Consider the following 27,288-nt stretch of genomic DNA (forward strand, 5'->3'; position numbering starts at 1 on the left):
TGATGACATCAATTGAAATCCAGCTGAGGGTCTGGTCTGCAGATTTTAATCTTGAAACTAAAACTCTCACAGAAAGGTGCATTTTGCCAGTCTTTCTCTTTGGATATTTATACATAATGGCATCTCATGGTTTTGTGATGATAAACATCATGCAAACAACACTATGTATTGAGCACTTGTAAAAATGGACATTCATCTATGTTTGTGATCCACATTTGTGTCTCAAATGCACCAATACATTTGCAGGTGTATTAATAAAGTAATTCATATACATAGTAACTCTCTTCTCTATCACAATTAGATGTTGAACATTTGTGAATAAAAATCCACTTTAATTATATTATAAATTAACTGGTTGGTGTTCTATAAGAAAGCAGTACTAGGTAATCAGCCCAAATACTAACATAATAGTTGTTTCATTACATATACACAGAAAATATAAAAAACAAAACTATAAAAACTCTTGTCACATTAACCACTGCTAGTACTATTATTATTTAAAGCAGGAGCAGATGCAGCCTCCCGATTCAATGGGTGTACTATATACCAAACTCTTGGAGATGATTTGAAGTTGTAGTCAAGGGGTGCACCAATCACACATATCAGCACCCTCTGCCCCGGCACCACAACCCTAATCCTGGCCCAGGGTGGAAGGGACCCCAAAGGTGGGGGAAGAACCTAGTATGCCCCACACTCACCCAAGGCGGCAGCTTCTGTCCGGGGGGCAGGGCCCAGCTCCCCACTCAAGGCATTGCTGGTGCATGGGGTCACAGCGCCACTCAGACTTGTCACCCTTGGTTTCATGATTTCTGTGGGTGCAGCTGAATCCATGAACCCCTGCTAAAGCTGCCCTGATTTAAAGCCAAGCTAAACAAGGATCACAGTCCCCTGGATTATGAATGATCTCTGTTTTTGAAAGCTGAGTGCTTGTAGGTTTTTAACCCCAGAGCTGGCATTGGGAGAACAGGAGGAATCGAGAAGTTTCTTCAGGGAAAAGCCATAAGCAAATTTCTGCCTCTGCATTTCCTACTGGTAGAGCAGGGAGCAGGTCACTAGTGGAGTCCTTCTGCACAGAGAGGGGAGTGGGCTTTTATTGGCTTTCACAATACATCCTGCTGTTGGAGGAAGACAGCTAGTGGCCTGGTGATCTCACCCTGAAATCCTTTCTGCTGGAAGAGGTATTAGTGGAATCCCTCATTGGTCTCTCCTACTGGAGAAAGGAAGTGCACTTTGATACTGCCTTCCCCTTTCCTCTGCTCCACCCTGCATCCCCTCTTGAATCTGTGCCACCAGTGGCCATGCATCCTGCTGCACCAGAGTGTGGTGGCACTCACCCAGTCGTACATAACTTGCAAAGTGGTCTTGCTAATGTAAGTGAAGCAGCTGCCAGAAAAGGCCCTCTCACAAAAATTAACATAACCATGAATTCAGACACTAGGAAAAAGTAACTGCCTGGTCCTCCTGGGCCAGGTGGGCTAGTGTGGTGGAGAGAAGTTGCTGGCATCCTGGGTTCTGGAGAAATTGCTGGATTGAATGGGAGGAAAATACAAAGCACAAGTGTAATGTGTTCCCTGCATGAGGCACAGGTAAGTAAGCAAGCAAGAACATTCTATACTGGCTGAAGTAACTGGTTGGTCATCAAAACTCACTGCTGTAATTCAAAGGGAAGGAGACAAAGCCAGCATGGATAAGAACAGAAAAAAATCACAAGCTTTCAGCTAAGCGCAGATGGGAGAAAAACTCCAACTGCTCATGGCCAGACTGTTCTCTGGACATTCAGCAGCGGTCAGGGCTCCAGCAGAACCTTTGAGGCAGCTTATCTTGACTGCCCCCCTTCAATATCATCATAGAGCATGTGAGGTACGGCTTCCGACTGAAAACTAATTATGCGTGTTGCACAGCAAGTGAGGAGAGTGAAGCACTCCAGTATATTCAATGACAATTTAACCATAAGCCTAGAAATAAGGCTGTCCACATACATCATTTCCTCTCTTGAAGGTGTCATAAAATGCATTTGATGGCTGCTTTCATTTCTCCTGTCGTCCATGAACTATTAATGGCAAGACAATTGTTGATGATCATAGTAGACAAGTGATATTGGAAGCTGTCTAATATATTTTGTGACAAATAAGTGGTATACTATGACATATGTGATATTACTAATAGTTTGAACTACACTGGATGAGTACCATACAGAGGGTCAGTATTTTCACTCATTTACACCAGGGTCAGTCCAGACTAACTGCAATAGTTACTCTAAATAGACACTGGTATAACTAAGGGCAGATATTAGCTTGAAATCTGTCATTTGTTGTAATATGGTCATTTTAAAAGGCACCAATTGTCCCGGACAAGAAGAAAGACAAGATAGCAGGAATGTGGTTTAACTAGGCTGCAATTTTATTAAATAACACATCTGTGAACTATTTGGCAATAACTCATTCAGTTCAGGTCACCCTCCCCTTGTAATCTATTCCACCTGGTGGTGGACTTCCCTCAGGCCCTGACCCTGTTAACCTGATCCCAACACCATTACTGAGACCCCACCACCCTCCCTTGATTGAGAGCTTAGGGAGTGGGGACAGGGGGTTGTTGCTTCACTGTATCACACATTAGGAGTCCCAGTCCCATTCCCCATCTTCTTTAGGAGATTCCTTCTCCTAATCTGCTTCCAATTCGAGTTTACCAGAGAACTGGGACCCTTATTGCACTGGGTACTTGCCAGGTTGTGACAAAATGAATTCTACAACCTAACTAACCCACCGGATCCCTAGGATGCTTAGAGGAAGGCAAAAACCCCACCCCACCCTGGCAGGGAAAAGTTCCTCCCCAATTCCCAGCCCCAAGAAGATGACTAGTATGATGCCTGCAGCAAATATATATATTTTACTCTAACCCCAAGGTGGGGGGGGGGAGTTTTCTTCCTGATACAGAATGGGACTCCCAAGCAGGGGAATGTGCAATAAGCCTACCCCTTGAGCTCACGGGACCCAACAGGCTTATTTCTCTGTCCAACCAGTCAGCTTCCAGGTCCTCCTCAAGGAAGGAAGAGGGATGAAATCCTCAGATGGGCCAGGGGTTTTCTTTCCCCTGCTGGCCCAGGTAAAGCCTCCCCCTCCCCCATCTCTGAGGCTGTGTGGGGAGCACTGTGGTGAATACCAGTCAACAGTTTTCTTAGCATGATTTTGCTGTATCACCAAGGAGGAATATTGTGCCAGTTAAAGATCTGGTCCCTGGTGCCCTAGTTGTACAGACATAGTAAGATACAGTCCCTGCCCTGAAGAGCTTATAATCTAAATAGACATAACAGACAAAGCGTGGCAGGGGAAACAAAAGCCCAGTGAAGTGACTGGCCCAAAGTCACAGAACAAATTGTTGGCAGAACCAGGAACCCCCAGGTCTTCTGAGTTCAACCCAGTCCAGTTACTCAGATTTTACTCAGTGCTTACTTACGCAAAGCCTTATTGACTTTAATAGGAAATTGAAGTTGAAAAGCTGAATCAAAATTGAATTATTTATTCAGGATTTGTCCCATAATGGGTAACAGTGAAGTGTTTGGTTTCCCAACCACTGCTCTGAAAGGAAATACAAAATATGTTAATGCTGTAGGATCTCCCCCTTTTCCACTGCTTGCTTCTAAAAATGGGGTAAGCACAGCCCTTTCTCTGGCGTTCCTCTCTCCTTCCCTAGCTATAGCTCTGCAAACAGATCTATTTTTAGAGGAAAATAGAACATCTCTTTTTGGATGTGGAACAACTTTACTCTTCCTAAGACTCTTGTGCAATTCTGTAGGGACAGGAGGCTGGGCAAGTTCATTTCCTAGTAAGAGACTAATAAAGCATCTATTTGGATCTAAGGTATTCCTAATTAGCAGACTGAGCTGGTCAGTCTGATGTTAAGTATAAATGATTTTTCTGGTTTGTTTACCCTGGAGATAAAACTTGTTCTAAACATGCTTTGCCAGGCCAGTGTAGATTGGACATATAACCCTTTTACAACCCTATTTAGAAACTGCAGTGACTTTCTTAGCATGATTGTATATAACTCAGTTCTTCTAACATGGCTTTATTTCTAGTGTAGATGTGGCCTTTTCAAAGACTGATTAGTCTTATCAGTACTCAGGATAGGTTTGAGTGGGATTGAAGGTCTGTGAGATGATGTTTTAGCAAACTTTGCTTTGTAAAGGAAGATGTTCCTTAAAGTAAACTTTAATGTGTTGCGAGATTTCTACCATGTATTATTTGTATAGAAGTTCTTTGGAGGCCCAGCCACTCAGCACTGTGCCAAGTGCTGTATGGACAAAGATATGCCAGATAGGAGTCACAGGAGATATCTTTTAGTTGAAAAGGCAGCAAAAGTGCCAGCTTCCCTACCATTCTCTGCAGATTCTGGCACAGAGGAGCCATTTTTTGAGGGTGAAAGAGTTAGTTCCATTTCCAGTCCTACTCAGCCTGTAGTCTCTCTTCTGAGACTGTGAACAGGAACATCTGTTATGGTAGATTCGCTTTCTTTCCATGCTGGGAACCAGGCAGAGACTATGAACTCGCTTCACAGGTAAGTCACCAAACAGCAATCATCTGATGGTGACTTAGTGCCATTGCTTTGAACCAGTAACTTACTGATGAAAAGGTCTCTGTGTGTTACCAGTGCCTGGAGTCAACAAGTCCACCACAGGTGGAGGGAGATCTATACAAGAATGGTCTATACAAGAATGACTGGCATATCTTTTTAAAATTTCACTTTTTCTGAGTTGACCTGAATTCATCTAGCAATCTTAAAACAGTCTGAGGTTTTTCTCTGCCTCACTCTTGCCACTCTGATGACTGGTAACTGACTAGTCATTCCTGTCTTGCAGACAGGTTTTCTAGGTCTTTTTAAATACAATAAATGTTTGCTGAATAGCACATATTCAACCTGGTGATCTTTCTTTGTTCCTTACAGCCACCTAATTTCAGTGTCAGTTCTAGTTCAACATCACAAAATATTGCAGTGTTTTGTAGCACTGTTCTCTTGTGGCCCCTTTGATAGTTTTCTGCTGTTTTTGTATCTAGTAAGATGATTTATTTACTGTAAATGATTGCATAAGCCAGTTGTGCAATAGAAGAATACAGAGGCAGAAGCCAAGTGTTTTTTTGGGAATGGACTAACAAATGCCAATCTGCCAAATATATTTCCCAGGACCAAAATGGCACTTCAAAGAAATCTCTTTCCAAAAGACACTTACCAGAGATTACAAATAAAAGACCTTGTGATTTACCACTTCTTTCAGTAGGCTTAACTATAGGTTTGAAGGGGATGATAATTTTACAAACTTCAAATCCTCAAAAAGCAAACAAAACATTTGCTTTTTTACTGATGTGGATTCTACTTTTGTACATACTGTTAACCATAGCTATTCCATTTGAGAAAAGCAAAACTTTTCTACTGCTCTTTTTTTGGCTTAAAATATAGAATGCAAATTACTTGGCTTTTCATGAAGGTTTCTTACAAAGGTGCCAGGTGCTGCCCCCCTTTCTCCAATTTTTTTAAACCCGTAGTTTCAATAATATTTGGGGGAGCTCGGATAGCTCAGTGGTTTGAGCAGTGGCTTGTTAAACCCAGGGTTGTGAGTTCAATCCCTGAGCAGGCCATTTAGGGACCTGGGGCAAAAATTGGGGATTGGCCCCTTGAGCAGGGGATTAACTAGATAACCTCTTGAGGTCCCTTCCAACCCTGATATTCTAATGAAAATTATTTTTCCATGTGTACACCAATGACCAGCTAATGTGTGCTTTGACTGCCAAGAAACTAAGGCATGGTATCCTATTAACAGACCCATGTTTTACATGCTAATTTATTCACAGATTCAGTATTTCATTCAATATATACAATTAAAGAGAGGATTAGCAAATCCACCTTTCTGTACATCTTCAGCTTTACTTTGAATACCCTGGGAGATGGTATATGACAATCCTTTCCCCAGGATATAGAACAACCTTAAACACTACCAAGATAGTCAACTGCTTGGGAACCTGTGGCAACTTTAAAGAAACTTAGACCAACTCATGGCTTGGTTTTTTTGTAGGATTTGAGGAGGACACAACTCAGAACCTAATTTCTTCTCCTATTAGCTTCAGCTAACTCTTGGTTAAGGACTTTCCAATCATAAGGCTGGTCCAGCATGATTATTATTAAATTGTAATCCCACAAATAAAAGGAACTAGAGTTAGAAAAGAGAGACAAACATGACTATTTGAAATGGAGTCTGCCTTTCAAGCAGCTGCTGCTCCTCAAGAGGGGGTAGTTTGAAGAATTCATTCAGAGTGAAATCCTGACCCCACTGAAGTCAGTAACAAAACTCCCATAGACTTGAATGGAGTCAGGAGTTCAGTCTCACTGTTCCACCATTATCCTGAAATATTTTAAGAGGAAGCTTGGAAACTCAACCTTCCCTTGTGGAGTGGGAGTTTTTCCTTCAGAGGCCCCTATAAATATGTCATATAGTGATGAGAGAAGACATGCCTGCCTAATGCTAAAGAAAAGTCTGGTTTTACTTAATACAGAGCAATCAGTGAAGAATGTTTCATCACAATCAAAATATTAACCCACCTATTGCTGCCAAGGTCAGTGGAAAATAGGAAATTCTGCAGAAAGTGCAGGCTCACAAGTTACAGCAGTCTAAGGCTACATCTACAGTGCAAAATATGTTGGTATTCTGTTTTAAACTCATATCAGCTCAAGTTAAAGCCAAGAGAGAAACCTGGGAGTTGAACTCCAGCTGGTAACCCGAATTAAAAGCAAGCTGCCATGTCTTCTTGGCTATTTTAATCCAAGTTAGCTAATGCAGGTAGCTAAGCTGAGTTAGAAACACAACTTTCTTTTTTATACTGTAGACAAACCTTGAATGTTTGGAAGCTTCTTTAACAGGCATTCAATTTTTGAAAGAACAAAAAGGAGAATATATTTCACTTATTTGCACCAGTTTACTCCCCTTCTACTCCCTGCTATCTCCCTGTAATTTTTTGGAAATGTGATTCAGACAAGTGACCCAATTTTAAATGGCAGCATACCAAAATGGCATAACTTAAATGAGAGGCAACAAGCATAGGTCACAATTTCATTCAGACTGCATAAAAACTCCAAGATGTACACAGCATACTATTCAGTACAGTAATGTCAGGAAAACAAACACAAATTACAGTGAACTGGCCACACAGATCATTTACACTAAGACTTGGTTAGTTATTTATTTTTATTCAAAGAAAAAAAAGATATTTTAATAAATACTGCAGAAACATTAATCAAACATACAAAGTGACTTCAACATTAAAAAAAAGAGAAGTAATGAATGTCCTGTTTTATAACAGTTATAACTTATTTTCTTTTTACAATACTTAAATACAGAAAGCACTTGCCAGCTATTTTGTAATACTGCCCTAAGCATATTGTTGCATCAGTCAAAAGCATATTACGGTGGTAAAATGTCTGGTTTTTTTTTTTTTTTTTTTGGTGAGAAATGACTGGAATGGTATTTTTTTTTCTTTTTTGCAGAAATAAAGCAAAGTGCTGGTAGCACGTAGAACTGAGTGTTTTAATTACCATCATCCTCTATCCTGCCACAACTTAAAGCAAACACCACTTTAATCCTTCAAAAATGAAGCATTATCACTGGAAAAGAATGCTTGTTTTCAACAAGCTAGAGCAACACTAGTCAGAGCTTAGCGTATCCTTTTAAAAAGAAGTCATGACAGTAATTCGTCAGTAAACATCTGCAACCTATTTTAAAGGCTGATTGATTTATTTCATGTAACTATAGTAATCACCAAGTGAAAAAGAAGTTGACTGAATCCGGTTCACTGAAGTAATGTTTAATGACCACTGTCTGGATATGCACATATTAGTCCTTTAGGATTAAAATAGTATCCAGTTTCCACTGGGGGCTCCTTAAGGTCCTATTTCCCTACAGCACTCATTATAAGAAAATGAAATCCATAATAAGAGACGGTCACCAAATGCAGCCCTGTTAGAATGTATCATATACAAGATAACTTGGCTATGTTGGCTCATGTGTGTACTATTATTTTTGTTTAAACATAGTTGCAAAAAACCATACCACAGAATATCACTTCTCCATTACACAGCCATAGGGCCTGGGAAAAACTCAGCACCTCCACTCCTGAGGACTAGGAGCTGAGGATTCTCAGCACCTAAACAGGATTGGACATTAAGGCTGTAAGAATTAGGTTTTAAACTGAGGATCATTTGTAATCATAACTGATAGCACCTTTCATCTGATTTTGCAATTCAACCTACAATGACATATCCATACAGTACATCATATCTTTACATAGAAGATGTAAAACAATAAAGTTTAAGAGCATTACTTTTTAAGTACAATCACAATGATGGACAGAAATAGTCAATGTTTTGAAAGTTCCGTAACAAGCAGGTAATTTTTTTCTACTTGATCTAATTGTTGTTGTGCTAGGGCACTTATAATACTGGGAAGTCTCAAAAGGTTATCATCATTATCATATTCCAATTTAGCTTGTGTAGCCATCTCAGGAAGGCATAATTTCCAAGCTTTTCATATACAATGTTTTCCTCTGGATGACCCGTGGGTCTGGATATAATTTCCATTTTAATGATGAGCTACAAGGAGATTAGATCATATCCTGCAGAAAAACTAACTGTAAGGTCATGGGGCTAGGGCCCCAATGATGAGGATGTGTTATTAACATCTTAATTTAATTTTAAAAAGGAACATTAAAATATTATTTTAATCAAATCAAAGTAGGTATCCAGAAACAGATCTTTAAGAAAACAAACAAGCACTGTCCAGGACATCTTTCTCTGAGGTGCTACTTTTCCTCCTCTTCTCTAGCACATTCAAATATTTTCCTTTTTTGGCATTTCTTCCATGTAACATTTTTGACAGCCATCTCATTCAGATCCATCTCTTCCCACTGCTTAGTCTACATGCTGAATCCCTAAATACAATCTCACACAAAAGGTGAAGAGTATCCTTTAAAGTATTGACTTAAGCCCACACATGATATACCACTTTGGCTGTGCACTTCATTGAGTCTTCACCTTTCCTGAACACATTGTCTCTTCCTTCTTCCTAAGGAAACCTAGATCCTTCACATCACTGTGCAGCTCTTTGCTTTGTCCTTTCGCAAATCTGTAGCAACTGTAGATAGTTCTGGCCTGCCAGGCATGTGTGAAATTCGCTTTGTTGCCCTCTGTGATTTGTTCCGCTTAACATTTTTGTTTGTTTTGTTTACACATGCCAACGTGGCAACATGAAAAATGTCTCTTACACTGTTTTCTGACTGTAAGGCTGAGCATTCAATGTAAGTGGCTGCTCCAATCTGTTTGGCCATATTTGCACCCTGAGGGGGGGGAAAAGAAAAAGGAACCGCAATCAATAGGGAGGTTTTGTACAAAGCCAAAGTAAACCATACGGTTATTCTTCAGTTCTGTTTGCATACATATTATTGTGTGAAAACCAAATCTAAGACAGCAAAGTGACACACAGCAACTCATTGGGTTTTTTGCAAAATACAGATAGGGATATGCACTCAAAACGTATTCTACAAATATCTAAGAATTGTTTCCTGTGAGGAAACTCTCATAATTTGAAAGCTGTACATGATAAGGACAATGGCCTGTCTATCCCTGAAAAAGATTTTTTTCCTATTCAGAAAATTTGAGCTTTTTCCGTTTGGGAGACTTTTGTATTCATCCTGAAAGGTACTGGACTGACTGCCTGAAAAATCAAATCCTTAACTCTGCACAGAAAAGGTATCTGTTGTGCAGCAGCTCCTCCTTACAGCCCTGTCAAATGATACCCACCTGCATCACCGCGTGGGGGAACTTGATGGGGCCAGCAGTGAAAGGGGGACAATCCCAGCAGTTAGGGAGGAAGACACTAACCAAGGGCCAAGATGTATCACCTCCCCCTTGGAATCTCTAGAACCCATTGGTCAACTGAAGAGAGGGATGCTGACTGGCCAGCATTTCCCTGCTCCAAGGATTTAAGCCGGTGCAGCGGCCACTTGGAGCCTCTCTTGGCTCTCTTCCAGCAGTGAGTTAAGTAGGGACATGCTTAGTACCAAACTGAGGTACTGGGGTGGAATGGTTTATTTGTGACAACTTGCAGCCAGTTCCAGTGTGGTGAAGAGAATAAAATGAACGGTTCCCAGAGGTAAAAGACCTGGGAATTTGATGGTAGGCCTTAGGATCATGTGATAGGGTGAGACCATGTGTCACTCATGGGCTGAGGTCCCCACCCTGCTGCACCCTCCGTTTCCCTCACAGTGGGGAGGGTGCTAGGACTCAGAGAACCGAGTCCTGGGTGGTAGGCTGAGAAGAGCCTACCCTGCATTTTATGGTAAGGAGACCTGTAACATGTCTGGCATAGGAGAGTATGAGCCACGGGAGAGTAGCACACCTTCCCTGTATGTTGTGCCTGCCACTTAATTCCAGGCATGTGTCTGTTCTCATTTTTCCGCTATGTCCACATCAATGTGCCTCTATCCTGGAGAGATCACTTCTAAACTGGAGAAAGCCACTCAGTCTCTAGTCTCTCCTCTAAAACTGCCAACTTAAAGTCATTTGAGGTGGTGGCAGCTTTTGTGATGTGCACACACAATGTTCCATTAGCAAATTGGCCCCCACTCCCAACCCTTTCAGGTAACCTATCATACAACGATCAGATGGTATCAACATTTAGTCTCTGTCAATGTAGGCTGGATTCAAATCCATGAACTAGAGTGGAAAGCCCGCATATTCCATTACCAAACACGCTGTGCTTAACTATCATTTGAACAAGCTGACACTATTCCATTATAATGCTTTATTTACAGTCTTTTGTAAGTCCTCAGTTACTGAGCAACAGGCATGCACTTTCCTCATGTAAATGGCTATACAATCAGAGGCAGTATGGCTGAAGAACGCACCACACTCCAAAATAAATTCTCTTTCAGCGATGTATTAAAAGCACTGTCAACAGGGAAAACACCCTCAGCAAAGAGAGAATTAAAATTTAGTTCAGAATAATAATGATAAACTACATGGATCATACAAGTGTTTCCTAATACCCCATGTACAACTGTGTTGCATACCCCAGTTATACTGTAACAAATACATGACAGCTCTACTTGACTCTGTCTGGGTTCTTAGATTCACGCTGCTGATCTCAGTTCTGATATTGCATCCTCAGGACACACTTTGGAGTCCAAGCATGTTGGAAGGACAGAACTTTGGCATCAAGAATGCATATGCACCACACAGATGAGAAAAGAATCTTGGCCAAAATTTGCAACAGACTGTTTCTCTGATCATTTTAAACACAAAATGTTCTAAATAAAGAAAAACGGAGTATTTCTGTTGTGATAATTGAACAGTTTCTGCCACACTTCTGTTTTACATTTTAAAGTTTGTTAAACGTCAATGCACTTAAAATTCATAAAGCAAAGAAAATGTGTTGGAGTGGTGAGATGAGGAAACTTCAAGGTGCTTTTTTATATCACAGCACCTTGGTGCCCTGTTATAGGTTTGCTACACTGACAGTACAGTATTGGGTGCAAAATGAGCTGCCATTTCACTATCTATGGAACAATTTACTTTTAAGGACTTAAACCTACCACTAAATCTGCTGTAATGTTGGTTCACCAAAACTCAGCTTTGCATATACAACAGACATTAGCAAAGTTAGCATCGGAGACACCTTGATTCCTAATTTGGGCACTCAAATTTAAAGATCAGGTCGATGCCCCGATTGCACTGTGTTGCCCGTAGTTAACGGTCTTTTTCCACGCGAGCGGCAATGCACACGAGAGGTGTGAGAACTCTAAAGCACAACGTGTTGCACATTAAGTGGCCTGTGTAGACCCTGCTGGTCTAGACTAAAAGTTACCTAGTATGTGTTAACAGAGTGCTGCATCAGGCTGCCTAGAGACTCAGCAAAATGACTACATTAGTTTACATTCAGTTCACTTTTTAAAGGTTTTCTCTGCAACCCTTAGAGCTAGAAACATATTTATGTGAGAGCTTATATTTCTGGGACACAAGTGTGCAGGAACATGTGAATTCTGCAGGCACAGAATACACAGCCTCTGGTGTTTTCAGACTCACCTGTGGAGATCATTAGGTAACAGCATCTAACTATTTTAGTGTAAATAAGCTCAGTGCAGAAGGAGGGCAGTTTCTCTTAAAAGTGAATGCAATGTTACCGAACTGCGTATTTCCCACCACCACCAAGTAACGAGTGGAAAGAATGAGATATGACACATACCTGATCATATGATACTGGTGTCTGCCTGTGATTGGAAAGCTCCACTAATGTGCTCACATCTGTGCGCAGATCAGACTTGCAACCCACCAGAAGCATTTTGGTGTTAGGACAAAATTCCTGAATTTCACCTTTCCACTGTAAAATATTATTTTGTTACGATAGTAATGCAATACATTATTTAGATTAATTAAAGCATGCTAGTGAAAAGAGGCAATGGAAACAGGATTAGAGTTTGGTAACACTCACAGGAAGCATTTTTAACATAAATACATTACATTGGTACCTGTTTAATTTGTAACCATGCTACAAGTTGACTTTGAGGATTTGAGAGCATATGAACTAGCAGTTTCCAAGTTAGGGCAGATCTTGCAACCCCTACCCACCCACTAGTCCTGCTGACTTCAACTGAAATGTCCATTTACGTCAGGAATGTCAGTCATGCCCTGATTCTGCCTAAAATCAGTAAACAATATACAATCTCATTCTCTCATCCTATGATTCACTGGTTTTACGCACATTGCAGTAGAAATAGCAAAGGGTGTTGCCATTAGCTAGTTCAAACAGTTCCTCAAATGACAAATTACAAGCAGGTCTCAGACAAATATAAAACATATTAAAGATAATCATATATATTGGCTCATGGCTTCATTTGAGTGCTGTAAAAATGTGTTTAATCTGTGGAGAATCCATTTGTGCTGATCAAATAATATGCTTAATCCTGAATACACAATAGTGTACTGTATATCTTGTGAAAATACTGTACGTGAACATGGACATAAACTCATAATGGTGTTTTTTCAAGTCTCTTCAGCCTAAATCTGACAAATCTTAGAATCATTAACATTTGATGGGGAACATTTTAATTTTTACATGTATATTGGAAAAAAAAAAAATCTACCACCCTTTTGTAAACCAGTGAAAACACAGTACCCACTGTTTATTCAGGATCTAAAATATTGTGTGTTCAGTATACGAAGAACCAGACAGGAAGACACGTTAAAAAAACCCAACCTGTTCTCACACTTTTGTTGACATTGTCAGTGATGGTGATGCTCAGACAAGAAAATGTGTTATATTACTTTCAAATCCATTCTAAAGGAGGAAAAACAAAAATGGCCCAACTCCTAATCTCCATGGAAAAAACTGTATTAGCGGACAAGGTAGTCAGTAACCTCTGAAGTTAACATTGCAGAATTTTTGATTCATGCTGCACCAAGAAAGGGGAGAGGTCTGAGAAGTCACGAAGGAGCAGGTGCCTGGCCTTCAAACATAGCTGAGCTTTAGTTTTGCGGAGAAATCATGCACTAATCCTGCAGATCATGGAGCATCTGAAAGCAAGGCCTTCCACATTGCTTTGAGTCCCCTTCCTCAGGAGTCATGTTGTCACTGGCTCTTCCACTGACTGCATATCACCACCCCTATAACGTGGAGTAAAGGCTATGGTGGAGGTCTTAATGTTGGGCAGACCAGTATTAACTGTGCCAATGCAAATTGCTATAGAGTCTTTAATCCCCTTTGCTAGAGGAGCATGCCTTGAAAGGCAGCTTCTTCATGGCTCCACTCCTTCTTTTCACATTATGTGCCACTAAAATACTTGCAAAGGGCTTTTGGGAGAGAATATTCTACTTAATTCCGATCTCCTAAAGCCTCTGCTTCTGAGTATTTTTCAGTCTTCTCAAATGATGGACTAAAATTCTAGCTCCGCAAAGTGCAGTTATGGGGTTATTTTAGTGAAACAATCAAATGCTGAAGATTATATGATTGGAAATAGTGCTACATTACAGAGTTTTAAAAATAGATTCGATTTATAAATAGTTTTGAATTAAAAAAATATTCTCATACACTTGCCTTTTTTAGCACACTGTCAAGGGTTTCTGGCCGACTGATGTCAAAACAAATCAAGACAGCATCGGAATCTGGATAGGAAAGCGGGCGGACATTGTCATAATAAGGAGACCCTGTCCAGAAAAAAGAAATGTTTATTGTTTAATATTCCTTTTTCTTCTGCAGTCATGCAAACTTATTCAGAAGGTTTACAGTAAAGCTCTTGAATGGCATGTCACTATCCTTCTTCCAAAACATACTACATTTCCAAGGTTATTTTTGGTGCTTACTTCTCCATGCTCCAATTCCTTCTTAGGCCTAGCCCTAAATAAGGGGGATTTCTTCCTTAGGTAGTTAATCAGGTTAGCAACCCAGTGATTAAACTTCCTTTGCAAGCTTGAAAGCAGCTGTGACACTCCCTGACAGCCCAAAGAGTGAAATCAGATATGGGATAGAACATGGAGCTGGTGACAGGCATGTCTCAGAAAAGTGAGACCTTTGGTTTGGGTATGAATAATAGAATATCAGGGTTGGAAGGGACCCCAGAAGGTCATCTAGTCCAACCCCCTGCTCGAAGCAGGACCAATTCCCAGTTAAATCATCCCAGCCAGGGCTTTGTCAAGCCTGACCTTAAAAACCTCTAAGGAAGGAGATTCTACCACCTCCCTAGGTAACGCATTCCAGTGTTTCACCACCCTCTTAGTGAAAAAGTTTTTCCTAATATCCAATCTAAACCTCCCCCACTGCAACTTGAGACCATTACTCCTCGTTCTGCCATCTGCTACCATTGAGAACAGTCTAGAGCCATCCTCTTTGGAACCCCCTTTCAGGTAGTTGAAAGCAGCTATCAAATCCCCCCTCATTCTTCTCTTCTGCAGGCTAAACAATCCCAGCTCCCTCAGCCTCTCCTCATAAGTCATAAGTCATCCCTAATCATTTTTGTTGCCCTTCACTGGACTCTCTCCAATTTATCCACATCCTTCTTGTAGCGTGGGGCCCAAAACTGGACACAGTACTCCAGATGAGGCCTCACCAATGTCGAATAGAGGGGAACGATCACGTCCCTCGATCTGCTCGCTATGCCCCTATTTATACATCCCAAAATGCCATTGGCCTTCTTGGCAACAAGGGCACACTGCTGACTCATATCCAGCTTCTCGTCCACTGTCACCCCTAGGTCCTTTTCCGCAGAACTGCTGCCTAGCCATTCGGTCCCTAGTCTGTAGCTGTGCATTGGGTTCTTCCGTCCTAAGTGCAGGACCCTGCACTTATCCTTATTGAACCTCATCAGATTTCTTTTGGCCCAATCCTCCAATTTGACCCCACCAAAGGCTTGTGTGACCTAATGGGCCTTTTGTGTATCTTTCTTTTATGACTCTATAGAAAAATCAGAAAGGGTGGGAGCCATTACCCATTGCTGGACTGGGTGACCTGGTCTTTTCCATTTCTTACACCAATTCTAAAAGTTTGGATGTCTCTCCACTGTTTATCAGAACTGACTGAATCCCTGGAGCTGGCAAAAAATCAGCTGGTATTGTCAAGAAAGAAGGCTCTTTCCACACACACTTTGTACTCTACTTCTGGCCCCCTCCAGAAGCTGGACTAAACTTTCTCTAAAGCAGCATAGTCAATGAGTCTTGGGTGAATGCTAGGAGATTTTAATGTTTTTCAGAAGCCTAGTTGGAAGGAATCCCCTTATGTTAGCACATAGGCCTCTCAGCGACAGCAGGATGGCCCACCATTGCATATTTTAAAGGTGTCTTCAATGGTCAAGACTAGAATAAAATGGTGTTTGCTCAAAGAAGGAAAGCCTTAGGATACTGTACAGAGTTACTCCAGTAAACGTATGTGGTATAAACATAGGCCCAACCCTGCAAAGACTTATACATGGGGTTAGCTTTACACACTGTGAGTAGCACCATTGGTTTCACTGAGATTACTCAGTGTGTAAAGTTAAGCATGAGCATAAATCTCTGTAGGAATGTGGCCATAATAGGTATTGACTAAAGGACTCTGAGATAGGTGATTATGGGCCAAATTCTCTGCTAGTGTAAATAGGTGCATATCCATTGACTTCAAAGGAGTTTCATCTATCTTCATTAGCAGAGAATTTGACCTGAGACCTGTAAAAATTCCATTTATTAAGGCTCTGATTCAGCAGGGTTCTTATGCACATGAGTAGTCCCATGGACTGAATTGGGGGCTTGATTTAAGAAAGGTATACCTATAGCTTAAGAAAAGCTATGACATAAAACAAATAAGTTTCTGTATTTCTCTATTCCATGGACCTAAAAAGATGGCATATCACATTTTTATGAGACAATAGCGTCACTTTTTTAAATGTGTTCTATGATTCATCAGCTAATTAGATCCCTTATTTTCTTCAAACTATCCACAGCTAATTGACTGTCAGTTATCTCAAAGGCTGAAAAACAATGATTAACCAGAAGAGAAAAATTCTGTAAGTTTCTCCCTGAAAGACAAACAGTTCATGCTGTTACACAAGGAAGTAAGAGAAACAGTGAGCGCACATCACAGTGCACTCCAGCTGGACAGCTTATGCCAGAAGGGAACTGCAAGAATTCTAGGAATTTTGTTTTTGAAATTGGGAGCAACATATGGGCAATGAAGCATTACCCAAGTTGGTAGAAGAAGGTAGTTTGATGAAACTGGGCTTCCCCCCTAAAAATTCCCCCACAAGAATTGTAAACAATGTCAATCCCACAATGAATGAATGAATATTCATAGCTTCAGAATGTTGCTCTTCAAAAAAAAACTTTTAGCACTCTTCAACATTAAACAAAACACTAGAGGAAAAATATCAGATATAGTATAGGCCTGACAAAGTAAACATTCAAAATACTGGGTCACGTCCTGCTCTCAATTATACCAATATAAATCTGGAAAAATTACATTGGCTTCAGCTGAGTTGCTGTATTTACTCTGGTGTAAAGGAGAGTTCAATTTGACCTCTTTCTGGAATGCACAAGGCCCATATTTTGCCTCTAGATTTCTGTGTCCTACAAAATAGTTTCAATAGTTGCTTATTTAACCCCCTTTGCGTAATGTTTTGATATCAGTGGGCTCTCAATCACACGGACGCTGAGTTCTATATCTATTATTCCATCAGAAGACCTGACACTGTATGTACGGGACTAGTACTTCACCTTAGCTGGCCTTTCAAAAAGGAAAAACCCAGAGTAAATCATGTGGATAAGTATCCCAAAGAAGGAAACAATCATATGCCCCCACTCCCCCAATGCAGAGCAAATGCTTTTAGCTTTCTACATAAGACATATTAGCACTAATTCATCCATGGTGAAACTCAATTGAAATTAAAGGGAAGAGTTCACTCCAATGTACGTATTATGCTTCATGTGTATCAATAAAATATATTCTTTTCTTACAAATCCTGTTCTACGTTGTGAAGGGGTATTGCGATGGGGGCATCTTCCCTGCCAATACCTGTTCCTGCTGTTAAATCTGCCAGCACTCCAGAGCCTCAAGGGAATGATCGGCCAGATAGGTTGCATGGCCGTGCTCGCAGTCCTTGGCAGATATTCTGGGGTACGTCACGGATGCTAACAGGAGACCTATACTGTTTTGTAGATCACAAACTCCACCCCCAGCTATCCTGCTCTGTGCTTGCTAGTTAGTTGTGTGAACCACTTCATGGCTCCCACCTTTCCTCCCCCTCAGCACAGCTCAGACAAGTAAGAGCAGGATTAGCCCTTTGTCTTTAAGATCATTAATATTTGGAACGATAAAAGTTGCCAGCTACACAGAAGTCTTAAAGAGCCTCACCCAGAAACTAATTTCTTAGACACATACCTAACTGCTCAGTCACTACTCCTCAATGATACAACATATACCATATATGTGCATAAATATGCATTTATGCATACAAAGGCATGCACTTACTAAATTCAGCTTTGTGATTCCACTCGCCACACCAACTCCAGATGTTGTTTTTTTTATGTTGTTTCCTTTTGAGTCTCTCATGTTAAAATGCTGAACACTAAGATAGTTAAGTATGATCTGTCAGTTTGGTTGTAAACGAGATATACTGGACACATTCTTCTCTGAGGGAGTGTGCGGTAAAACTAATAGGAATATTTTAAAGTACTGACCATGTGGAATGCTTCAACAGAAGAAATATATTTACTGGTTTCATTCAGCAGCAATCACCAAATCTTTGTGATTACACAAATAAAAAACCTAACTGCATGACTCAATTCAATGTAATATTTCATCATTTATTCCACATAAAATTCTCAGGACCTCAAGAATCTTAGGAATGTGAATCCAGTCTACGCAGACCTTCTGAATGCAGTTCAATAACACTCTGTTCCATCTTTTTCTCAAGTTAGTGTACCAATCTGAAACCATGCCAAGACCAGAGAAGAGGAGGAGACTTCACAAACAGAACTGCCATACTCCAGTCAAAACTCTACATTTATTTATTTTTATTTTGTTGGAGCAGATTGGTGACAATCACGACCACAGTTTTGTCAGGGCTAATTTCAACCATTCTACAGTTTATCCGAACCCTGGTGGACAGAGTAACGTTCCTTTTATTCTGTGGCAGAGACTGGTCCCAACAGCATTTTTTATTTCTTAGTTCTATCTGGTAGATTACATAAAGAGCGGAAGCCTGAATCGGCTAAATATTTTAATGTTTCATATAGAGTTAACTGAGCAAAACCCACATTCATTATAATTTTAAAAATTCATTTAGGCCTTGATCCAGAAAAGCACCAACGCACATGATTAAAATTAAACAAGTGAGTACTTTCAATGACTTCAATAGAATTATGCATGTGCTTAAGTGCTTTGCTGGAGCAGGGTACTAGCGATAGTGTAAGATGCCAGATAACTGTTACTGGCAACTGCAATCCTCTGTTTATCCACAGAGCACACAAAGCTCTTCGCCACTATGCCTAAACAATGTGGCTTAACCTGAACTACTTAGGAGGGACCAACTCTAGGTAGTTCATTGTTCTTGCTCAATGCAAGTGTTGGCTGCTCTACTGAGACTATCCATAGGATGGCATTTCATGTTGTTTGGAATACATGACACTGGTACAGTAGCATTATTCCATTTCTTACAGACCAGAAAACAGCCATCAGATGTTAACAATTTGTGGCCTTTTTTTTTTTGATTGGTCAAATAACCAGTGACCCAGAGGTGAAGGATTGCATTATTCCGTATCAACTGCCTGAACTGTCTAGTTACTAACTTCATGTGTTAAAAACGACAAAACTGTGATGGTAACTAAGAACTACACACTTCATTGAATCTCTCTTGCTGGCATCCTTCTTTTAATGCTTCAGTGAACAATTTTGGGGAAATTAAGGCCATTTTATTTATTATGTGGCAGAATTCAATGATCTATCATCTCCAAATGCAAAAAGTACTATAAGCATTCACAGTAATTTAGTTTATTTATGGATTTAGCAATCTTTCACCCTAAACAAAAAATATTCTTTAATTACTGGTCTTTTCCCTGACAACTTATAAATCTTCTCCATTTCCCATTTATCGACAGTACTCTTTTTTTAAAAAATGAACGAATTATGTGGAAATTATGTGTTTTTTCAACTATTACTAAAGAGTATAGGCCCAAACTTGACCAACTAGTAAGTGATCTGAAAGACAAAGATTTCAAACCCTGAAATACCCCCATGGTGCTTTCTGCTTTTGTCGGTTCTCTATTAAATGCAATTCTTATATGTTGCAGCTCTAATTTATATATTTTGCAAAACAGTTCAGTGGAAAGATCTTTGTAATTAATGCTACATTTCTACACAGACACTGAGCACACTGTGCACATGCAAATCACAGTAAAGCTAATTTGTTTGAAGCTCTAAGGCCCTTCTGGATTTAATTATATGCTAATCCCCAGCACTGCAGCACTATTTCTGGTTCTGTAGAGAATTATTTTATTAGAGTATTCGGCACAGAGTCCACATTTCAACCTTCATACGTATGCTACAGAAATGACCTACAGTCTATAGTTAGACAGAGGGAGAGAAAGACAGACATATTTAAAGCCCTAAATGTTCTTACTGCTTCACAGCTTTTTGCTGTACAAATAAGAAATTTGAATTTAAAAAAGTAATTTTAATGTAAGAAGGCAAAAACTTGCTAACAGGATATATTTAAAGTTTGATGTCTGAACGATAAACTAAAAGAAGTCTGACGTGTAGATACTCATCGAAGTTTCCATGAGATAACATTGTGAAGGTTCTTCAGCCACCAAATGGAATATTCCTCTGAAATATTCTGCTTAACAAAATGAACATATTACACCCTAACTGGCTAGAGACTATCATACAATATCACTACAGAATGAAATAATTTCTAATGAAATGATATTGCAACCAGATAGCACTAATTTGAAAAAAGGTTTAGTGGTTCTATACCAGTTAAATCTCATTTTGACAGGCATTTTCCTTTATGTTAGGAAAAATTTTAATCCTTGTAAAGACTTACAGGTTTAGACAGCACTAGAAAATATTTTAGACAATCTTTCTTCCTACCCCGTCCACGTTTTTAAACATATAATGTCCTAACCCCATATTTAGACTTTGATGTTGGAAATTCATTAAAAACTTTCCAAATAAATTTACACTTGGCTTTAAAATGTTTCCAACCATCCAGTATGTGGTGCCAGGTGTTTTGTAATTGTGGTCCTAGACCATACATTATATATTGGGAAGTTTTATATGTAACAAAAATCAGTGCTAACATTGGGGTCCGATACCACCCTGAGGCAGGATTGAGAGATTCTGCTTTATACATGCCTGGAGGTTTGCTATTCACCTCAATGGGAGCAGAATTAGGCCTTGAAATGGCAATATCTGTCTCCTGAAGAACTCAATGGCAAGACTTCCATCAACTTCAATTAATTGGAGGTATTAATCAGTTAGCCTGGAATCTTGATGCAAGCTGTCTGTAGTTTAAAGAACACACACACAAGACAGTTTAACACAATTAAAAATTAATAGTGGAAACTGATAAAGTCATCTTGAAATGTCTTGGGTATATTGCCGTCAAAGTCAACTAAATGGCATCTTTTTTTATGTAAAATATATAAATGTATTCCAAGTGGCATCATTAAATGTGAGTTATTGTCTCAGTGTGTTGTAATGTGATTTTCTAATCCACTGAATGCTAGATGTTTTCTTAATATATAAACCTAAAATCAATAATAATTTGCAAAAATATACCAGTGGTATAAAATAATTGTCATAGCTTGAATTTCACTGTGGGCCCAGTCCTGCCACCACTGAATTTAATGGGAGTTTAGGCCTATACTCTAATTCAACAGATAAAAACAGGACAAAGATTTGTAAAATAAAACCAAACCAACAAGACTTGAGATAAGACAAAAATGTTAATTTATCTTTTGAAGTCTTCTTGTCTGGTCGTGTGATTTTTGTATTGAGTGGCCCAGGTTTGTGGTAGTATTTATTCTAACAATCAATGGGAGCTGGCTGTTTTCAGAATGTGACTTTTTTACCTGTAACCCCCAAACCACTAAATCAATCATTCAGCAATGCTTTATACAAAACGAAGTATTCGTTTTATCTTTCAGCTTTACCACTCTGACAATTTTAGTTTTAAATTGCAAGCATATTGACCCTGTGATCCTGCACATTTGACTCAAGCAAATATTAGGTCCTGATCAGGACCCAAATAGTGTATTGCGTAGGAGTTCTTAAGCATTTTCAGGTATATCTTCCTGTAAGACTACTTCTTCCCTTTTTAAAATACTGCAAAATGTATTTTTCATTACATGAATATGTCAGATCTATTTTTTCACACTGATTTCAAACCTTTGTAGGTCAAAGGAGTTGACCTGTGAAGAATGGGCTACTTTTTAATGAATAAAAATAAAGATTGTTTCAATACAAATCTGCTCACTGGTGATTTTCTATGACTTTAGAAAGCTACTGTGTAGAGTTTATTTGTGCAATGAATGGTTATCTTATGCTGTGGACGAGCAATGAAGATGAAAACTCAAACCTGTTTTATTACACTCTAAAAGTTTGTAACCCTTACTTGTTTGTATTGTTAGCCATCTTGCTTTTTGAAAATACTGTTGAGCATGGGCTGTGAAACTACTTGCTTTCCCAGGCAATAGTGCAGCAAAAAATCAGAGAACGCACCTAGCCAATCAGAATAAAAACAATTATCTTAAATCAAAAAAATTACCAATATTAAAAAAACCCTCTATATGAATTTAATTTCCAGTATCAGGATCATCTTGCCATTTTGGAGGAGGAGCTGCCTTCATCAGGCCCAGCTGCAAGACAGGCCATCTACATAAACTATGAACTTGCCTAGGGATCAGACCAAGAAAAAATATTTGAGAAAGGAGTTGTATGCCCTATTCAGTTTCCTCAACCCAGATTTACTGGTCTAATGCTGTGGTTCTCTATCACAGATACTCAAACCTCTGCTGACACTTCGGACTTTTGTGATGGTCCTTCCCAGCTTCCCCTCCTTTGCCTTAATATGTCAACTCTAACTAGCTCCTTTCACTTCTTGGTGCTGTAATTTGCAATGGATCTTGGGCTGTTCTCAGTTCCAGTCTCTCCCATGGCACTTAAGAGGCCATGGCAAATTAGGGTGGGCACAGGTGAATAGGAGGTTTGGGAGAGGTCTGTACAGCTGAGATCTTCATCTGATAAACTGATACAGCAGGCCCTAAAATGTTGGGAAGTTACTGATCTAAAGTAAGAGCTAACTACTTGGCTGGTAGTTTGAGAATGCAAGGTCCCTCAGATAGACATCAGTATACAGAGAAGCTGAACCCCTGGGAAACTGTTAACATGCCAGTTAACCTTTGAAATAGAATCCATCACAAAGCATTTGAGTCAGTGTTTCTGAAACAGGAGTGGGAAACAGTTCGAAGGGGGAAAACAATCAAACCTAAATACTGCTTTTCTGGTGTCCATATTTAAAACCGAGAGGAGGAATTATATTCTCTCTACCACTGCTTGATGACTGGCTAGGGCTTATCTCCAACATCCTGCTTGTTAACATTGGGTCTAACACCTCCCAGAGCCAGGGAAATAGACAAGCGCTATGTTTTGTCAAAAGTTGGAACACAAAGGAGCATCAGCTGACTTCATCTAACATTACCACATGCGTACACATATCTTATCTTTTACTCCCCTAGTGTCCTGTAAGGGGAATGGGGTTACCAAGACAGGATGATAGTCCGGGAGCACAGATGCTAGGGTCCAGGACTCTTAAGATAGCCCTTCCAGTCATGTCAAACTATATCCTGTGTTACTTGTCATGCTCATTCTCCTTCCATTACAACATAGACAGGATCTTCTCATTAATGGAGCTTTTTATCCCCCCTCCCTTTCCTTGCATAATGTAAATGGCTGGGAGAATCCCTCTGTAGAAAAAGAGAATTAGAAGCAGATGCAGCTGTCTGCCACATACAGCTGCCATTCACATCTGGAGGCAAACACTCCATTGATGTGAACAGCAATAATGTGCTCCTTAGGGTCGGTCACCAAGGCAGTAGGGGATGTTTAGTTCCTGTCTTACAGTAGATTCTATCAAGAATCCCACAAAGGCTGCTGCTTTGCACTTGAATGCTGAATTGTAAGAAAATGATTTATCTTTCCCCGAACTCCCTTCCCGATTTTAGCCTCATGTACAACACAAACAGCCACTTGCTTTGGCACTTGATGCTCTCATGCAAAGTCTAGCCTGAGTCCTAAAATTATTGCAAAGCCAGAAAAGGACTTGTCTATGTTGTTTTTCATCTGGTTCTGTTAAAGCCACACAAGGCAGTACTCCTGACAGAGGACTTGCTTCCCCAGGCTATACAATGGGAAGATCAATTTAATTCAGTTTCCTTGGATTCTGCTGCCCGGTGTGTGCTGCTCTGTTTCCTGCTCAAGACTCATGTTCCCCTCCACTCACAAGGTGGTCTGTCCGTTTACCACATTCAACTGTCTCTGTACCACTGGATGCTGGTTGCCAACTCCCACATTCACTTGTCTTTCCCGCCTTTGGTTGCTCTCTACCACTCAGTTATCTTCCTCTCATTGAGAGATCTCTTTCTGCATTTCTACCCAATCCCTTTGTTACCCTGCTCTGGAGTTCAGTGCCCTCCCATTCCACCTGCCACCCTCAAAAGATTCTTCTGCCACTCCCCCTACAAAAAACTAGCTCCTGCCTCCCCTTCTCAGCCATCTGCCCCTCCTGTCAGAGCTCTGTCTCCCCAGTGCCTGATTTCCACCTTTCCTTCCCTTTCCAGCCCAGTGGTTCCGATTTCTCCCAGGTCAGTTCCTGAGATGCTCTCTGGTTCCCTCTGGTGGCATACCCAGTCATGTACCCCCTTTTCACCTCCCCCCTTTGGTCCATTCCCATGTTCTCTGTTTCTCTGAGGAGGCTTGTTAGCCCAATGCTCTCTGGCCTATCAGGAAGCCTTTCCTATATCATGTATTCTGTTGTCTCTAGGAGGTTTGTCCTTTCCACACTTCCTGTCCCCCCACAAGTCTGTGTCCCCCAAAAGCTCTGTTTAGCTCCCTTCCATCCCACCCACCCCCCCCCCCAACCCCTGTTGAGGCCACTCTTTGATTCCTGTGGTCTCATCTTGTGACTCAGGTAAGGGATCCACAGACTCACGGCCCTGCTTACAACACACCCGTCAGTAGAAGAGGAGGAAAAGCGGTGCAGCCGAGCTGTGGGAAGGGCTTCCTCTCTCTGCAGGCTGCAGAACTGGATTGTGGTGGAGGGGCAAGAATGGACTAGGTGCTAAGCCATTTGTGCCTGGTAGGGTAGTGGGGAAATTAAACAAAAATTTGAAAGAGGGGCCATACACTGTTGTCCTCCACCTCCCAAGCTAAAAGTTGAGGAAGGGTTTAGGATGGGTCTCTTTGTACCCCCTATAATTACACATATGGCTGTACTTCCTTCCCTTCAGGCATCAGGAGTACCACAGAGTTCCTGCTCTCAGGTTATTTCTTCACCCCATAGCCCCCTGATGGCTCTAGAATCCAACCCTGCACACGGCTGCACACTAGGAAACTTTACCCAAGTAGTCCCATTGAAGTCAGACACCCCTTGCCCAAGTTACAGCTATTTGTGTGCAGTTTTGGGCCCACAGTGGTGGTGGGGGGGGGGGGGGGGGAAGGAGGAGGAATAAAGAACAGTTCAGCAAAACACCCCAAACCCACTCAGATATTGGCATGACTATTAAACTCGCTGTTTTTGTATAATCACGTTTTACGCAAGGCGAACCCCTGCTGGCTTTCACAGCAGTGATGACAAATATTAAAACGAAAGGCTCATGATCTGCAATAATAATCTCCCATCTGCTGGGCTAATTACTACAAGAACTTTTGGTGGAGGTGAGGGGAGCGAAAGAGGCTAAACACAACAACTGAGGCAAATTAAAACAATGCCCTCTCCGGTTACCGGTGACTATTAAACTAGAAAGCAGTTGAAATTCCTGCTTAAAAAAGGAATTCTTCAGTAAAAGCTCAATGGGTATTTGTGTCACACAGGAGCAAATATTTAGATTTAGCAACACTTGTTAATATTCATTATTAAAAGACTGATCTGAGTCACAAGTATGACATGAATGCAAGAATAATCACAAGGCATCTGCTATGATGCAGGTCACTTACCAGAGGTGTCCCACAGACTCAGCTCTATTCTTTGTGTGTCAATTTCAAAACTGGCCGTGTAATTTTCAAATACTGTAGGGACATAATTCTGAATAAAAAGAGAGAGAAACAAGGACAACGTTATTGTCTTTAAAATCCACAGACACACCAGTAAGCCTGTCGGACATCGTTCATTGCATTTGAGAACCAGTTGTAGAGACAGACAGCTGGGTTCAGAACCGCACTTTCTCCCACATGTAATCATTTCCCTTCTGCACTGCAGAGTAAGTTAGTGAAATCACAGCGGCTGGCTTACAAGCAAAGATACAGCTGCACGATTGTAAAAGACTTTGCCCGGGAGAGAGACACCCGTGGAGGTTAAATATAGATGCTGTACGGGCTTTGCTCCATCTCGGGAGCAGGAGACAGAGCGTGAGTGGGTTCGACATACCTCTGGGAAGCAGTCCTTAGCAAAGACATGGAGAAGAGCTGTTTTCCCACACTGGCTATCACCAACCACCACAATTTTACACTTCACGTTCTGGTTAGGATCCATGATAGATTTGCTGGATAATTTCTGGCTCGCTCTTCTCTCCTTCATTGATGTTGCCTTATTTTCTCTTGCAGCAAAAAATAGCGAGTTTGCCCGAAAGACACAAAGCCACCGAAACACCCGGCTAAGTCTGAGCCTGGCGCTCCGTGCGCCCCGCGCAAGATGATCCCTGCCGCACAGCCCGTCTCCCAGGTCCACTTCCGAGCCGACTGCTTTGTCTCACTCCTCCGTACCCGGCTTTATATGGCCCGTCTTCCAATCCGGTCCTCTCTCCACGAGAGCGAAACTGATCCGCCTCTTCCCCTTTTATGGAGCCCAGAGAGCTTGCGAGCGCGGGCTGCCTCCGTCGCCTGTAAACCACACGCCCTCTAGGGGAGCAGCGCCGCGGCGCTCCGCCGGGCCACGCCGCTGGGCCGGGGCCGGGAGAACTGGAAGCCCGGAGAAGGCTTTGCCCGGACAAGTCCGTGCATGCAGGGCAGAGCTGGCCCGGGAGCCCGGATCTCGGGAGAAGCCCTTTCCAATACACCGTGTATGGGACTTATGGGGTCACTCAGGGCGGCGGCACCCGCTGCCCGAACTCACAGGGAAATGCCCCCAGCTGGATGAGATGATGGGGTCCCTTTCCCTCGCTGCCCCCCACTTTTTATCTCCTCTCCTTAGCCCCCAGCGGGCTGGCCTCCCTCCTGCACTTCGTGCCGTGGTTCCCACAGTCTCTTTATCTGCCTTTTCTGCTGCCTTGCCAGCAGCGTCCCACGGTCCGCCAGCGAAGCGCCAATGCTCTGCCCCCCGCGATCCTTCCTGTAGCGCTCCCTAACCCGGGCATCGTGCCCCCATCCTTCCCGCAGCACCCCCAACCCCAGCGCCGTGCGCCCCGCGATCCTTCCTGCAGCACCCCCAATCCCAGCGCCGTGCGCCCCGCGATCCTTCCTGCAGCACCCCCAGCGCCGTGCGCCCCGCGATCCTTCCTGCAGCGCCCCCAACCCCA

The 27,288-nt window shown here is 41.5% G+C and overlaps 1 protein-coding gene across 1 annotated transcript; it reads right to left on the bottom strand.

Moving 5' to 3' along the window:
* Positions 1-6,906: 6,906 nt before the first annotated feature.
* RND3 (Rho family GTPase 3) lies at positions 6,907-26,571 on the bottom strand. Its single transcript, XM_073305445.2, has 5 exons — positions 26,202-26,571; positions 25,772-25,859; positions 14,129-14,238; positions 12,281-12,415; positions 6,907-9,374 (listed from the first exon to the last, which is right to left on the bottom strand). The coding sequence occupies exons 1-5, from the start codon at positions 26,349-26,351 to the stop codon at positions 9,123-9,125; spliced, it is 735 nt and encodes a 244-aa protein (XP_073161546.1). The 5' UTR covers positions 26,352-26,571; the 3' UTR covers positions 6,907-9,122.
* Positions 26,572-27,288: the final 717 nt, after the last annotated feature.

Source organism: Lepidochelys kempii, chromosome 11 (genome assembly GCF_965140285.1).
Source record: "Lepidochelys kempii isolate rLepKem1 chromosome 11, rLepKem1.hap1, whole genome shotgun sequence".
In the NCBI taxonomy this organism is placed as follows: domain Eukaryota; kingdom Metazoa; phylum Chordata; order Testudines; family Cheloniidae; genus Lepidochelys; species Lepidochelys kempii.

What these genes read in the sequence shown, in the direction of transcription:
- RND3 (XM_073305445.2), bottom strand. Translation starts at nt 26,351, where the DNA reads ATGAAGGAGAGAAGAGCGAGCCAGAAATTATCCAGCAAATCTATCATG. An exon ending in CTAAGGACTGCTTCCCAGAG is followed by an intron (nt 25,860 to 26,201) that starts GTATGTCGAACC and finishes CTTTTTATTCAG; the next exon opens with AATTATGTCCCTACAGTATT. An exon ending in CACCAGTATCATATGATCAG is followed by an intron (nt 9,375 to 12,280) that starts GTATGTGTCATA and finishes CCCCCCCCTCAG; the next exon opens with GGTGCAAATATGGCCAAACA.